The 16400-nt window shown below is 53.5% G+C and overlaps 1 protein-coding gene and 1 gene segment (V, D, J or C); both read right to left on the reverse strand.

The window, feature by feature from the left end:
- Window positions 1-392: 392 nt before the first annotated feature.
- On the reverse strand, window positions 393-8139 carry LOC308238205 (immunoglobulin lambda constant 6-like). The segment is given in 3 exons: window positions 7943-8139; window positions 2274-2392; window positions 393-712 (listed from the first exon to the last, which is right to left on the reverse strand).
- A 6751-nt stretch (window positions 8140-14890) lies between these two features.
- LOC308238111 (immunoglobulin iota chain-like) lies at window positions 14891-15434 on the reverse strand (the record flags this gene model as incomplete). Its single annotated transcript, XM_080649711.1, has 2 exons — window positions 14891-15303; window positions 15389-15434. 2 exons carry the CDS (start codon window positions 15432-15434, stop codon window positions 14891-14893), a joined length of 459 nt encoding a protein of 152 aa, XP_080505837.1.
- Between the last annotated feature and the right edge of the window lie 966 nt (window positions 15435-16400).

The raw sequence follows: 16400 nt of genomic DNA on the forward strand, positions 1-16400 counted from the left end.
GAGCTTATCTGGCGGTCACCGGCCATGGCCAGCTCCATCCGACCAGGAGGGAGGGACATCATGGGCTGGAGGAGGGACCAGGAGAAGGAGAGGGCAGAGGGACTGAATGGTGACCGGACTCCTTGTGTCCTGGCCAGGTTCCTGCGAGGTGCCCCAGGAAACTCCTGCTGGCACAAAGGATTCTCCCACCCCACCCCGAGAACCAGGGAAAGCCACAAATTAAATATGAGACTAGAAAAGAACGAGCAGAGAGCATGAGTTCTGATTGACAAGAAGAACGTTTTGAGAATTGATTGGGTTCAGGGAGCAGGGCTGGGGATGACTCAGGTGGAAGGGGAGACCCTCCCAGAGGTCCCAAGGCTCCAGCCCCCGAGGGTGGGGGGCTCAGGGCCCTAGGAACACTCTGCGGGGACCACTGCCTTCTCCACGGTGCCCCCCTCGTGTGTGACCTGGCAGCTATAGCTGCCGCCAGATCTCCACTTGTCGGGCGTCAGGCTCAGGTAGCTGCTGGCCGCGTACTTGTTGTTGCTCTGTTTCGAGGGCTTGGTGGTCTCCACGCCCTGGGTGACGGGGTTGCCATTTGCCTTCCAGGCCACCGTCACGCTGCCCGGGTAGAAGTCACTGATGAGACACACCAGTGTGGCCTTGTTGGTGTGGAGCTCCTCAGGGGAGGGCGGGAACAGAGTGACCGAGGGTGCGGACTTGGGCTGACCTATGTGGACAGAGAAGGGGTGTGAGACACAGAGAGAGAGCGGGTGTTGGTGCAGCCCCCCTCCTGATCTACATCCTCTGTGACCCGTCCATTGTGTCCATGTTTGTTCACCCAGGGGACCCTCCTTCCTTCTTTGTCTCCTCCTTCCCTCTCAGCCCCTGGACAGCAGACAGCCCCCACCTGTCCAGAAGCCTTCCAAGGCACCTCCCAGTGATCTGGTCAAGCCCCTCCACCGGTAGCCTCAGTTTCCCCAAGTGTAAGCAGGGCAGGCTGACCTCCCTCCTCCCAGTCTCCAGGGTCTGAGTGTGAGGTCTGGCTCCGAACTCCCGAGCCCTCAGCCCAGCATCAGGCCCTACCTCACTTCATTCTTCTGGAGCCCCAGGCCTCTGTGTTCTGGGCTCCCCCAACTGGCCTGATGGTGTGCGGGGGGCCCAAGCCTGAGCCCAGCACACAGAGGGGCCTGGAGCCCCTGTTGCCTTTGGGCACCCAGCGTGGCCCCAGCCTGGCCTCAGCTCTCCAATGAGGGGCTGGCCGAAGCCCAGGGGCTTCTCAGGCTCTGCCTGCCTCCCGCCCCTTGTGCCCTGACCCAGGACCCTTCACCTCAGCTGCATTTTTGGCGCTGCTCCCCCAGATGATGGGCACTGTGGCCCCACGCCACCCCAGGACCTCTGACAACTGACTTCATGGGGCAGTTTGTAGCTCTGAGCCCCCCATCTACTCCCCATTCTGTCATCTGAGTCTAATGCACCCTAGAGGAAGGTGGGTGGCCCACCCTTGGACAGAGATTATGGGGCTCCAGGGCAGATGAGTCTGTGCCTCCCAGAACCCGCTCCTTTCTGACTACTGTCCTGGGAGGCTGAGCTGCTGGCCACCTTACCTGTCGCACCTGTGTCTTTGCCTCCCCATGTCCTCACAGCCCAGACAGCTTTAGCTCCGTTTTCCACAGGCCTCCCCTCAGGTGACCCTGTGCTCCTGGAGGTTGGGATCCCAGCCTCAGCCCTGTCCCCAGACTACTATATGGCTCTCCTTGCTTGGATGGGAATCAAGCCCTCAGCCCAGACCCCAGGGCCTCCGAACTGTCTAGTCCACTTGTGGGTGTCTGACCTGGAAGAGAGAAAGGAGCCCCATTCCTAGGCCAAACCCCAGCCTCGGCCCCCGGGACCCAGCCGCATCAAGCTGTCAGACTCTGGAGGTGGCTCCTCCTGCTGTTGGGTCCTCCCTGCTGGTTACCCTGAGACCAACCCGTCTCCCCCAGACCTTACAGAGGGAGGTGGGATCGGCTATTTTTTCCCCATTAGATATTTTTATGGATTTTGGGGGGAGGGAGGGAGGGAGAGGAAGGAAGAGGGAGACAAAGAGAAACATGGAAATGGCTCCAGACCAGGAATCAAGCCAGCAACCTTTTGGTGCCCAGGACGCCGACGCCCAAACAACTGAGCCACACAGCCAGGGCCTGGGCACGGGTTCTGAAGGCTGGGAGGGCAGAGGGGAAGCAGCCGACAGAGAGAGAAGGTGAGTTTCCCAAGACAGCAGAGGGGTGGGACACCAGAGAGCCACTTACCTAGGACGATGAGCTGGGTCCCGCTGCTGAAGACATACCACGGTGACTGAAGATCGGACCAAAACCCGCCGGGCCAGCACCTGGGGCCTGTCCCCTGGGGGCCGGTCCTGAGCAGGAACCTGCTGGGTATGATGGGCACAGGGCTGCAGCAGGAGGGAGGGGCAGGTGGGCGGCCAGGCCCCCAAAGGTCAGGGCACACCTGGGTGTCCTGGTGCCTGGCTCCCTTTCCGAGGCAGGTACCACCTGTGCTTTGGAGTCACCTAGTGTGTGATCCCCCCGAGGCTGCCTGGTCACCACCGAATCCTTAGTGCTGATGGGGACACTGAGTACTGTGTCCCTTCAGGCAGCTGTGTGGTACGGCCGAATGATCCTAAACTTGATTGATCTGCTTGACCTCTCCTGGCCTCATTCTAGGGCAGGGGTCCTCAAACTTTTTAAACAGGGGGCCAGTTCACTGTCCCTCAGACCGTTGGAGGGCCGGACTATAGCTTAAAAAAAACAACTATGAACAAATTCCTATGCGCACTGCGGGGCCCGGGACGAGTCGGCTGCTAAGCAGGACAGGCAGCGGCACCCGGCGGGCCGGGTAAATGTCCTCGGCGGGCCGCATGTGGCCCGCAGGCCGTAGTTTGAGGACGCCTGGTCTAGGGACTCTGAGAATTCCTTCCCCACAATTTCCCATGGTCCAGCCAGGTGGGCTTCTTCCCCACCCAGGACACCGGGCCCAGGACACCGGGTCATTCCTGACTCACAGTGTTCCCACACAGAGAACCCCTTTCGCTTTGTCTCCACACATCAAGACACGATTCAGTTCTCTTTGTGAAGCCTTCTCCGATCTCTTAGACCGCTGTCTTTCTGTCCATCTATCCATTAATGCTCCATCCACCACCCACCCAGCATCCAACCATCCATTTAATAATGGCCCCCAAGCCCTTGTCTGCCAGTAACTGTTTCATGCGCTGAGACGTGGCAGGGCCCCCGGTTCTCATCTCCATCTCTCCCTAAAACCTCTTGGTTAGGGCCAACAAGTCCCTCTTCCCTGTCGAGGCTGAGATTCCCCTCCCCAGTTCCTGCTGTGCCTTAAGTTCTTACAGGATGCACCACAGAGTTGGATCCTCTTTCCAGTGACTCTCTTTCCCCCGGGTACCTGAGACCTCTCACTCTTTTCCTCCTCTGGCTCCCCTTTCTTTATGGCCCATACACGACCACTGACCCATTCCTCGCCGTCTCACACTGGACTCCCACTACTGCCTGGATGGTGAGGCTCAAGTCCATCCAGCTCCAAGCCTTCTCTCTCCACGGCTCTGCCTAAACTGCCCAGTGAGCGTCTCCAGCTGGATGGCCCACAGGAATCTCAGCTCACCACATCCAGCGGAGACTGGCCACCCTTCTCCCAACCCAGTTCTTTTCTGTCTTCGTCTTGTCACACGTGATCGTGAGTGTTCTCACCCCTGCTCACCCCCAGGCCGAAGCCTGTGTTCTTAAATTCAGCATCGAAATATTCCTTTTTAAAGTTAAAACTAGAAGCCCCAGATTGTGTTTTGCTGATTTTAACTTCCCACTCATATAAGAATGTGGCATTGAGTTGGGCCTTATTAGTTGTAAGCATTTCTGCCTTTTCACCTTAGAAGCTGGTCCAGTCAGCCGTGGTTGGTTTTGTGATGCAAATATAAGATTTTTTTAAAATATATTTTATTGATATTTTACAGAGAGGAAGGGAGAGGGATAGAGAGCTAGAAACATCGATGAGAGAGAAACATCGATCAGCTGCCTCCTGCACACCTCCCACTGGGGATGTGCCCGCAACCAAGGTACATGCCCTTGACCGGAATCGAACCCAGGACCCTTCAGTCCGCAGGCCAATGCTCTATCCACTGAGCCAAACCGGTTTCGGCAAGATTTTTTTTTTTGCATTATTTTTTTTATTGTTTTAAAATTACATATATAACACAATTAAGCAATATAGAAGTGCACTTTAAAAAGTACACTTAATATTTATCTCTCTATATAGTGCCATTTTCTTTTTTTATTGTGGTAAAATATACATAGCATAAAATTTCCCACTTTAACTCATTCTATGAGGCTGGTATTACCCTAATACCAAAAGCAGAGCAAGACATTATAAGAAAACTAAAGACATCTCTCTCATGAATGGAGATGCAAAAATCCTCAAAAAATATTTACAAATCAAATCCAACAATGTAAAAAAGAATTATGCACCATGATCAAGTGGGATTTATCTCAGGCATGCAAGACTGGTTCAACATTTGAAAATCAGTTAATGTAATCTATCACATCAACAGGCTAAAGAAGAAAAATCACATGATTATGTTACTAGATGCAGAAAAAAACAGTTGACAAATTCAACACCCATTCATGATAAAAACTCTCACAGGAGAACTTACTTAACTTGCTAAAAGATGTGTACAAAAAACCTCTAGCCAGCCCTGGCTGAGTAGGTCAGTTGGTAGAGCATCATCCCAACACACCAAGGTGTAGGTTCGATCCCCAATGAGGGCACATACAAGACAACCAATGAATGCATAAATAAGTGGAACAAGTCAATGTTTCTCACACACACACTCTCTCTCCCTCCCTAAAAATCAATTAAAAAAAACCCAAAAAACCTATAGCTAACATCATAATTAATGGTGAGAAACTTGAAGCTTTCCTGCTAGGTCAGTAACAAGGTAAAGATGTTCCTTCTCACCACTGCTTTTCAATATTGTACTGAAAATTGAAGAGCAGTGGCTAATGCAATAAGATAGGGAAATAAAAGGTGTACAGATTGGGAGAGAAGAAATAATGGATAATCCAAAAGAATTGACACACACACACACACACAAAAAAAAAAAATCCAAAAGAATTGACACACACAAAAATCCAGTTTGCTCAGTGGTTAGATTGTTGGCCTGCAAACAGATTCTGGTCAAGAGCATCTGTTGCAGGTTTGATCCCTGGCCCTGGTTGGGGCACGTGTGGGAGAGCAATGTTTCTCTCTCACATCTATGTTTCTCTCTCTCTCTCTCTCTCTCTCTCTCTCTCTCTCTCTCTCTCTCTCTCCCCACTCCACCTCCTCCCTCCTTTCCACTCTCTCTAAAATCAATAGGAAAAAGAAATATCCTCAGGTGAGGATTAGAAAAAAACACACACACCCTCTTGGAACTAATAAGCAATTATAGCAAGGTCTCAAGATATGAAATTAATGTACAAGTCAAATACTTGTACCAGCAATGACAGTAGAATTTGAAATTAAAAACAATACCTCCCCCTTTCCTGGGTCTGCCTCTCCCATCCCTTTCCCCCCCCCCCCCGCTCCCTGCCTCATCTGCACACCTCCCTTTCCTCTTGGCCGACGCTGTTCTCTGCCTGGAGCATTCCCATCATGGGTCAGCGCCCTCCATCTGTAAGACCAGCCTTGGCATGCCCCCTGCCACTTTACTGCTCCTAAAGTGTCCATGGGTCTGTCCCCATGACTGGACATGACCTTCTTGGTTCAGGCTGACCCTCTTGTATCCCCCAGCCCTGAGTGGCCCCTCAGTGAGTGGATGTTCTTGGGGAAGAGCAACTCTTTGCAGACCACCCCTTCTCTTGGACCATTTTGTTGAGATACAGGACACACTGATGCAGTTACCGTGTTCTCTTAACTATCTATCAAAAAAGGCAGGGGGTGCCCTGGCTGATTCTGCTCAGTGGTTAGAGTGTCACCCCATAGACCAATGGGTTTCAGGTTCAATTCTCAGTCAAGGGCATACGGTCAAGGACACGAGTACCTGGGTTGCAGGATCCCCACCCCATGGTGTGCATGTGGGAAGCAACCAATCCATGTGTCTCTCTCACATCGATGTTTCTCTCTCTCTCTTCCCCTTCCTCCCTCCCTTCCACTCTAAAAATCAATGGAAGGAAAAAAGAAACAAACAACAACAAAAACCCAAAAAAATCAATGGAAGGAAATACCCTGGGGCAAGGATTAACAACAACAACAAAAAAGGAAGGGGGCATCCTGGCTCTTCCCTTCCAGTTCCTCCCACCTTCTGAGTCTGTCCACATATCTGTCCACTCTGCCTGGGCCACTGCCACGCCCACCCGAGGTCTCTCTAGTCCGGATTTCCATCCCCTCCCACCCACCCAAGTCTGGTCATGTCATTTTCTTGCAACATCCCTCAGGACTCCCAGATGAAGTCTGTCCTCCAAGGATGGGTCCTCCAGGTGTGGGCCTGGCCACCTGCTCAACCTCCCCTCAGACCACCTTGGTCCCAGGACCCACCCGCTCCAGCTCTGGGGACCACTGGCAGCTCTCTGAGGTGGGTCCCACTATCTGTACTCCGTCCGCAGTGGGGCCTCCTCTTCCCTTCCCTGTGTGTGCCTCTGTTGCTTCACCCCACCCCCCTCTGGGCGGACCTGAGTGGGGCTGACTCTTGTTCCCCTGGGATCCCAGCCGCAGCATAAGATCTGACCCTAATGGGGGCTCCATCTCTCCGCATGCTTTCCTGAGCCCTGCCCTTGCTCAGCAGCCCCTACAGGACACGGAGATGCCAGTCCTGGCCTGACACCCACCGGTGCTGACCCACCTCCCTGCTGCAGTGCTGGAGTAGCAGAGGATCAGCTCAATCCATTCCAGCCCTTCATCATGGTGACCCCAGCATCCCTGTTGTGGGTTCCAGGCTGCAAAGGCCCTCATCTTATTAGGACCCTGCACTTTGCAGAGCGGGAAACTGAGGCCCGGAGAGGTGGACTTGTCAGCCCAGTTTAGGGGCTGGAAATGGGGATGGCTGGAGGCCATTGAGCGTGGGCACTGAAGTCTGCACCAACTGCGTGATTTTGGGCAGGTCACCTCACCTCTCTGAGCTTCCATCCCCATCTGTGAATTGGATGACAGCGGGATCTGCCCTGTGGGGCCATTGAGAGGGAGGTTCTGCCTCTAAAATGATGGCTGCCCAGGATGAGTGTGTCATTGTGCCACTGGGTATCTTAAGTGGTTCCGGATGCTCAGCACTTGGTCCAGGACTTCCCACCACACACAGAGAGGAGGGGCTGGGGTCACACATCAAGGTGGGACAGACCAAGGCCCTCAAAAGCCCTCACCCAAGGCCTTTCCCACGGAGGTGTCTGTGTCCTGGGTGGGTTCGGGCTCCTGGGAGGCCAGTCCCAAGAGGCAGCCCAGGCTGAGTATCCTTGGCTCAGGGTCTGGTGACCCGAGGACACCAGGGAAGGTACCCCCACCTCAAAGCATCAGCCAGGGTCTGGGCCCCCTGCACCAGGGAGTGGTGCCTACTCAGGGGAAGAGTGAGGACGTGGCTCATCAGCTAAGAGAAGGAGGCCCAGCTCCCCGGGACAACAGCACCCACCCCCATGGGGACGTCCTGCCCCTGCCTCCGTTTCTGCCCCACCCAGAAGACCAGGTGAGGCAAAATTTAAGGCGTGCCAAAAAAACAGTAAATAAGATAAATACGTTTTAATACAATATTAAAAAGTAAAAATCAATGCAAACAAATCCACACTGAACAAAATGTCAGCTCTTTAAACAAAGCCAGCGTCTGCCCAGGCCCCTGCTCTCCAGCTGACCCTCCCTTCTCTCCCCTTGCTCTTCATTGCCACTCTCAGTCCCGCACTCCCAGTGTGGACTCAGGGACCCTCAGGTCCCCCACGTGACACACTCAGCCCCTTACCTGCCCCACAGGCTCCTAGGGCTGCTCCTTGTCGGGGCTCCAGAGCTTGGACCCCTGCTGCGAGGTGCCGCGGTGGAGGACAGCAGGCCATGGGTGCCCACGGCCAGGCCCAGCAGCACCAGGGGCCAGTGCTGCCTAAAGCCAGGCCTCTGCCCCCTGCGGGCCTCAGAGCCCACCTGCCCTATCCTGGGGCTCATCTGCGCTCAGGGTCAAAGGCGCCTCTGGCTGACCTGCTGGTGTACGCTTCCAGTGGGGAGGGTTAGGTTGGCAGGTGCCTCTGGTCCCTCTCGCTGATAATGACTGTCCCAGTGTGCCTGGGCCATGGCCCTGTCATCTGCCTGGGTCTTTTCCGGTCCCTGCCCCAGTGCCCCGCCCTCTCCAGGGCCATGGCCGTTACTCCTGAGGGTCTCTCCCAGCGGGGCATCTGCCAACTGCCATGCTGTGGTCAGGATCCAGGGTTCAACTGCCCCCCACCACAGCTGCCAGCCTGGCTGGGCCCCTGGGGCCTTGCGTGGGGCACACCTGCTCCTGCCCGGCGTACGGTGCACCAGGGGTCACCTGAGTTCAGCTGGGGCCTGGGGCTGGGGCTCCTCTTCTGACCACACCTGGGCGGTAGTGGTGACAGGGGAGGAAACAGGCGTTGGTTTAGCAAGAAGCCAGTGTTCAAGTCGGGGATTATGATGTAATGATAAAAATGGTGTTTGGTGTGCCACATCCAGCTCGTGTTTGCAATTACCCTTTGCTTCAGAGCCTGTGTCCCAGTCCACGCAGACCCCATGTGTCCCGGACAGAGCCAGGCCCATGGCTTGTCCCTCTCTGTGAGGCTCTTCGCAGGGGCCCCGAGTGGATCTCCTGGCTGCCGCATACCCTGGTGGAGCTGGGCCATCCAGACCTCCTGCTGGTGTCTATCTAGCCATGGTCACGGTGCTGTAACAGACTGACTTGCTGATGTCTCAGGGTATGGAGGACCCCCTGGGACGCCCCTCATCCAGTCCAGCTTCTCCCTTTTGAGGTGCTTGGCCCACTTGTGCCTCTGACTTGGGCTCCCCTGGGGAGCTGTCCCAGGGGTCCAAGCTGAAGCGGCTCCATCCCAGAACCCCTGTGTGACACTCACCAATGCCCAGGACCCAGAAGTGGTGCTTCCTCTGAGGACAGCCCCAGGGCTTGGAGAGGAGAAAGGACTGTCTCTAAGCTCAGGGACCCCAGCTGCTCCCTCCACCTTAGCCCCTATACCTGCCTCAGCCTCTGGACAATGGCTGCTGGAGACCACATCCTCTTGTGGTGGCCACGGTCAGAAATCCAGACCTGGCTGGACCCTGAGGGATGGGCTGGGCCGGGCCTGCCCAGGCCTGCTTCCTCCAACCCGCACTGAGACGAGCCTAGGGCTGGACTCAGCCGGGCCAGAAAGGTCTGGTCCAGCTGCCCCTGGCTCCTCTGTGCCCTGTCCTGCCTTATCTCCTGGAGCAGAGGGGTGTGTCCCTGTCCAGTCACTTCTGCCCTGCTCCGTGTCAAAGGGCACCCCCCCTCCCGCAGCCTCCTGCTGGTCACTCCCTGCCCACTCTCCATCTCACAGGCCTGAATCTCCGCCTGCAGCCACCATGGACTCTTCTCTCCCAGGCCATCACTAGAACAGGCATATGGACCATCTTCCCGAGGTCCCAGGTGCAAATTTTCTAGAAAAATCCCAGGTTCTCAGGTTCACTGGACCTACTGGATGGCTCCTGAGCCGTCTTTGAGGTAGTTGCTGCTATTTTGGAAGGTTCAAAACATCTACAAAGCCGGGAGGTTTCATTCAACATGAGGGTGATGATGTAACTGCTATTGTTTATTTAAGGCCAGGGTGATGGTTAATTTTATGTGTCAACTTGGCTGGTCACAGTATCCTATATAATAAAAAGCTAATATGCAAATCAACAGAAGGACTGGTCGCTATGACACGCACTGACCACCAGGGGGCAGACGCTCAATGCAAGAGCTGCCCCTGTGGTCAGTGTGCTCCCACAGGGGGAGCGCTGCGCAGCCAGAAGCTGGGCTCACAGCTGGCGAGCCCAGTGGCAGTGGCTGACAGCTCCCAGACTGCAAGAGGGCGTAGGCCTGGCTGAGGGACCCCACCCCGAGTGTACGAATTTTGTGCACCAGGCCTCTAGTATATATTTATTCTGCTTCTTTTATTTTTTTAAATTAAAAAAAACACACATGTTTTTATTGATTTGAGAGAGAAAGATAGACATATCAATGATGAGAGAGAAATATTGATCGACTGCCTCCTGCACACACCCTAATGGGGATCAAGCCCACAATCAGGCATGTGCCCTGAAGGGGAATTGAACCATGACCTCCTGGTTCATAGGTCAACATTCAACCACTGAGCCACTCCAGCCGAGCTATCCTATTTTTGACACATCAACATGTTCTTGGTTAGAGACCGATTTTACTGGGCTTGTACTGGCCAAAGATAGAATACTTATAATAATTGCCATGGATTTAAATACCTCAAATATGCTTATACCCATGAACTTTCAATGATACTAACAAACTCAAGTTGTGTGATGCTGGCACACTGACTTGTTATTTTGATAGTTGGTAAATAAAAAAGAAAAATATCAAACACTGATCTTGACTTTACTATAGAAGCAGTCTATCAGGTGACTAAATCATTGATGAGTGGAAGTGTTCTTTGTAGAAGTTTTCTAGTTAATAAGTGAAGGGGGAATGCTAGAAGGAAAATACCCCATTTTGCATCCCATAATGAACCAATGGATTTGAGTGTTGTGCATACATCACAAAAATGCAGCCTTGAATGAAATGCCAGAGTTCTTTGTGTCCCAACGGGACTCCACGTGTTAATTCCGCCCTCCCTCTTTCCGTGGGGCCACGCCCCGTAGCTCATCTTGCCAACTCGTGTCGCAGCCACACCGGCCTTGAGTAGGCACAGAGAACCCTTGCATTTCACTCTATCTGATTGGCATGCTCCGTCCTCCGCAGACCCCTGGTTCTTCCTCAGATACCCTCCCAGGGGCCTCAGAGTCTAACTCAGGTCAGAATGTTTGGGTCCCTCGTCTTTAGTACCATTGGTGACCTGTCCGAGCCCACTGGATTCTATGTTTCTGTGTAAAACTCGGGAGCTCCATCAAGCATTTATATGCACAAATCACAGCTCTTAGCACCCTGCACTCTTTTTTAAAAAAATATATATTTTATTGATTTTTTACAGAGAAGAAGGGAGAGGGATAGAGAGTTAGAAACATCGATGAGAGAGAAATATCAGCTGCCTCCTGCACACCCCCTACTGGGGATATGCCCGCAACCAAGGTACATGCCCTTGACCGGAATCGAACCTGGGACCCTTGAGTCAGCAGGCTGATGCTCTATCCACTGAGCCAAACTGGTTAGGGTGGCACCCCACACTCTTGTTCCGTATCACAGTCAGGAGCCCTGTTGACACTTTGCTATACCAGGCAACAGTCTGGGAATCCCACCTTCTCCAATATCTCTCTTCTCCATTACCAGTACAGAGCGTGTCCCAAGTGTTCCTGTCCCTGCATTAGTCTATTTCAAGCTTTTCCTTTCCTCACCACTTCTGCTTGCTGACTCTAATCACCGGTGTCACACTCCAGGCATCCGAAGGTGTGTGTGTGTGTGTGTGTGTGTGTGTGTGTGTGTGTGTGTGTGTGAGAGAGAGAGAGAGAGAGAGAGAGAGAGAGAGAGAATTGTGACAGAGCTTTCCCTTCTTAGAGAATCACAATGACCCCAGACATCTAATGGGATCCTGGAATGGCAGGGTCTTTGGAACCCAAGACTTCATTCAGTTATGCACTCATTTACTCCTTCATCTATTCACCCCAACTCTATTATCGCCTAGTGTCCATCACACATACAGTGAGATGAACAGATCTTGCCCACTGAGAATTATGCAGATTAGAGGAGGAGAGAGACTTGCAAAATAAACTTAGAGCTGTGTGGCAGGTGCTAAATATAGTTAGGAAAACACATGTCTGCGCATCGCAGGAAGTCAGTAACTGAATAAACAGGTCAGGGGAATCTTGCCCAAGGAGTGAGATTTGAGGTAATTGTGGGACCCAGAGTCCGTGCAGCCAGCTGGAGGTCACTGACAAGGGACAGCAAGGACACACCCTGAGCAAAGATTTGGAGGCAACCACAAGAAGCAAGTGTCGGATCAATTGTAGGGGCTTCATATGACACAGACAGTGAGGGGGGCGCACAAGCCATGGGACTGGGTACAGAGCTGGGCCACCTCCAAAGGCTGTGTCATGAAAAGGAGTCTGGATTTTCTTCCTTCGTCCTGTACGGTCCTGTCCCAAGCCATAGGCAGCTGTCGCTCCCTGGGAGTGTGGCTGGTCCAAACGGAGATGGACCACAGTGTAAAATACACGCTGGATTTTGAAGATTAAAAAAGAAAGAGTTTAAACCATCTTATAACTAATTTTATATTGATTGCATGTTGAAATGACAGTATCTGGGATATAGTGGGATAAAACTAATTTCACCTGTTTCCTTTTTAAAAAACGTAGTCAGCAGAAAATTGGAATTGACAGAAATGGCTTGCATACGTGCTTTGGAGAGCGGGAGACAATCCAAGGTTAGAGAGAAGGAGTGCAGGCAAGGCTGGATCTGGGAATAATGAGGGGATTGGACTAGGGAGAAGGCCAGGCCTGGTGACGGATGAAGAAGGAATGATACCACTATTTCGTTGAGCACCCATTATAGTTAAGCCCAGGTAAGCACTTTATATAAATTTATGGGTGCTCTTATTATACGCTTTACATACAACATTGGAAATGCTGGCCTAGATTTCAACTGACCCTGGCAAGGCTGACCAGAGCTAAGACTCACACTCTGCCTGGCCCGAGGCCTGAGGCCAGGGTCTCGCCCTGCAGGGATCTGGTGGGGCAGGGGCATTAAGATGACGGAGGAGCCCAGTACAGCTCTGGTTCTCTGGGTTTATTGTCGCAGCACAGAATGCCGGAATCACGAAGGATGAACGCAGAAGGGCAGGTTACAGGCACAGAGACGGGGTCCTTTGGGACCACCTGCCTGGCCTTTAAAAACATGAGCCTGCCCTGGCTGGTTGGCTCAGTGGTTGGAGCGTGGTCCCATACACCGAAAGGTTGTAGGTTGGATTCAGGTCAGGGCACATACCTAGGTTTGGGGTTACCTAGGCTGAGTGTTTGATCCCTGGTCAGGGCACGTACGGGAGGCAACCGATCCATGTTTCTCTCTCTGTCTCCCTTCCTTTCTCTCTAAAAATCAATAAAAACATAGTCTAGCATCTCTCTCTATGTAGCATGCCCACACCTTTCCCCATCCCCTTTTTCACACCCTTTTCCCCCCAGGGCATGCCTCTCTCTCTCTCTCTCTCTCTCTCTCTCTCTCTCTCTCCTGAAGTCCAAGGGCCCTCCTTTTGCTGTAACTTGTTTCTGAGCCCATTGCTTCTACCACTCACTTGTACCTCTGTGACTTTCTAAATGAAAAACACCCCCCAAAACCAAAAACATGAGCCTGGAGTCTCCTCTTCAGGAACCAAGGCCTGGTGCAGAAAGAACTCTGCATCTGAGGAAGTGAGAGTTCAAAGGGCCCCTGAAATATGCTGTGAGCTGAGGCCATTGTTTTCCAAAAGAGACTCGGGCACATTGCCTGCCTTTCTTGGGGGACCCCCCTGGGTCATTTTAGCCATGATAAATGGGCGTTCTCAGCCAAGTTTGGGGGCACAGGGGAGATGGTTTGCCTGGCACCTCTCTGTGCATAGTATGTGACCCACCACCCAGGGCTCAGGGTGCTGCGCTGTGGGTCAGGGTTGCAGGAACTCACCTGTCCCCTCGTCCCCCAACAAGCTAACTGGGGAGGCCGCGCCCCTCCTGCCTCCAGGTCCTTCAGTGGGTCCAGAGGTTTAGTATCCCTGGCATCATCAGGCAGGAGGATGTGAGGGTGACTCGATCACCACACCCGGCATGGCTTGTTTAAAACCTGGAGGCAGGAACTGGGGTGCTTTTCTGGAACAGAGGTTGCAAACTGTGGCCCAAGTGTCATATCTGGCTCAGCCCCGTCTGCTTCTATGAATGAAGGCCATGCGCATTGAATAGGAAAGGCCATGTGCATTTGTTTACATATTGTCTGTGGCTGCCTTCACGCTGTAAGGACAGAATTCAGCAGCTGAGAGAATGTATAATCATTGGCCCAGAAAACCAAAATTATTTACTACCTGGCCCTTTACAGAAAATATAATTTCCAGCCCTGCTGTTCTCCTGCACAGAAGAAAAAATGCATTTCTCTCACCCTGACCAGTGGTTCTCAACTGGGGTGATTTTGCCACGCTGGGGACATCTGGCAACACCTGGAGACATTTTTGTTGTCGTAACTAGGGGCGTGAAGGCGCAGGGGCTGGCATTTAGTGGGCCGAGGCCAGGGATGCTGCTCAACTTCCTACAGTGCACAGGATGGCCCCCAACAAAGGACTGTCTGGCCCCAATGTCAATAGCACTGCAGTGGAGGCCCCGCTCTAGACCTATCACTCAGCATCCACTCTCCCCAGAGGCCCCATGAAGGCATCTCTAGGCTGGCTTACCCTGTAACTTCTGCCAATAATCAGGTGACAGCAGAGGGTCCTGTCCTTGGCCAGAGAGTCCCCCCCAAAGGTGCTATGTCAGCCCCCTGCCCCCATAACCCACCGGAGTCCGTCTCTTGGTACCTTCGTTAGTTCTTGGGTGCGTCCTACCCATTTTGACCCCTTACACAGAACCCCGGGGGCCACCTTAGTATAATTCAGCACACCAGCCAGACCAAACAACTTCCCAAGACACAAGCAGCTTTAATTCCCCAATCCAGCCTCCAACACGGCCCAGCTGGACAAGGAGCGACTCCTTCGCTCTGCACAACCCACGGCCCACCCTCCTCCTCGCCCTCTCTGTGGGGATGCGCGCCCTTCTGTCCTCAGTTCACGGTGAGTGTGTCCGGGGGTGCCTGGGACACTGAAGCAGCAGGCTCCTTTCCTTCCTCGTTCTCCATCTCCATCCTCTCCCTCTCCAAGCTCTGGGTACCCACAGCACAGTAGTACATAGCCTCATCCTCAGACTGCAGCTCAGAGATGCTCAAATACCCCGTGTTCTCGGCCTCATCTTTGGATCCAGAGAAGCGTGGAGGGACCTGGGGGCCCTGTTTCTTGTCTGAATGGGAGAAATATCTCAACAAGAACCTGGGAGGGTGTCCGGGCCTCTGCTGGTACCAGTAGATGTTATAAATGCTGACATCATGGTCCCTGCTCAACGTGCAGGCCAGACGGATTGTGGTTCCAAGGGGCGAGGACACAGAAGGTGGCTGATCCAGCACTGGCTGAGGGCCACAACCTGGGGACATAGAAGAACATGGACACTCAGGGCAGGGCAGGGCAAGGGAAGGGGCCCGCGGCTGTGAGCTCTGGGGAGTTCTCACCTGTGAGGTAGGCGAGGAGCGCCAGCAGGACGGGAGCCCAGGACATGTTGCAGACGTGCCGAGCTCTGCCTCCTGAATGGTGCAGCCACCACTCCTGGGGCTCTCTGGGGTCTGGGCAGCATCCTTCTCCACCCTCCCAGGGGTGGGGCCATTGCACACCCAGTTCCAGCCACCATCATCCCAAACTTTCTTGGGTTTGCGGCATCAGTTAGGGGAATGGTCCCATGGTGGCCTTTGTGGCTCTTGCCTTGTCCTCATAGAAGCATTCAGGGAGGAAACACCTGCTGGAAGCTCACACTCCAGTGCCCAGCAGGCCAGCCTGCAAGCTTGGGTCCCTGAGGGAGAGTGACCTCAACGTCCCCTTGAGAAAGCCGAGCCCCACAGAAACAAGATTCTCATCCAAATTTACACGCCTGGTGAACTGGGAAGAGGACACATCCTGAAGGTGGTGAAACACCTGCTCTGAGCAACAGACAATGTTGGGCCCTGATGGTGAATGAGACACTGTTCCCTTCCACTCCTAGCACTCGCTACCCACAAACCTAGAGCAACTCTCCCCCTCACCACGGTCCAACACAGGCCCTGCCCCTGCCCTGCTGACTGCTCCTCTCCACCACGGTCAACCTAAGGGTCCACCGGAGGGCTGACCCGCTGTTCCCAGGGAGGCCTGTGTGGAGGGCTCAGCCGCAGGGCTGTCGGGGCAGAGAGCACTGGCAGAGCTGAGAACACTCTTGAGACCCGCAGGCTTCCTCCTGCTGTGCAGAACGAACTCCTGAGCTGGATTAAATGAGCAGTGAGGTTCTGCTTTTGCTTCTCTGCCAACTGGTTGCACCACTTAGATCCAACCTAAGCCATGGCTGCTAGATACAACTGGGGGCTATGTAGAGAACAGACTCTAGGGTGGCAGGGTGGAGGCCAGGGGGATCAATGTGGTGGCAGCTGAGGCATAGAGAATTGATTGGGTCTCAAATATATTTTTAAGACAGTGATGGATAGCAAGTGAGAGAGGGGG

Source organism: Plecotus auritus, assembly GCF_963455305.1.
Source record: "Plecotus auritus genome assembly, chromosome: 13".
Classification (NCBI taxonomy): Eukaryota; Metazoa; Chordata; class Mammalia; order Chiroptera; family Vespertilionidae; genus Plecotus; species Plecotus auritus.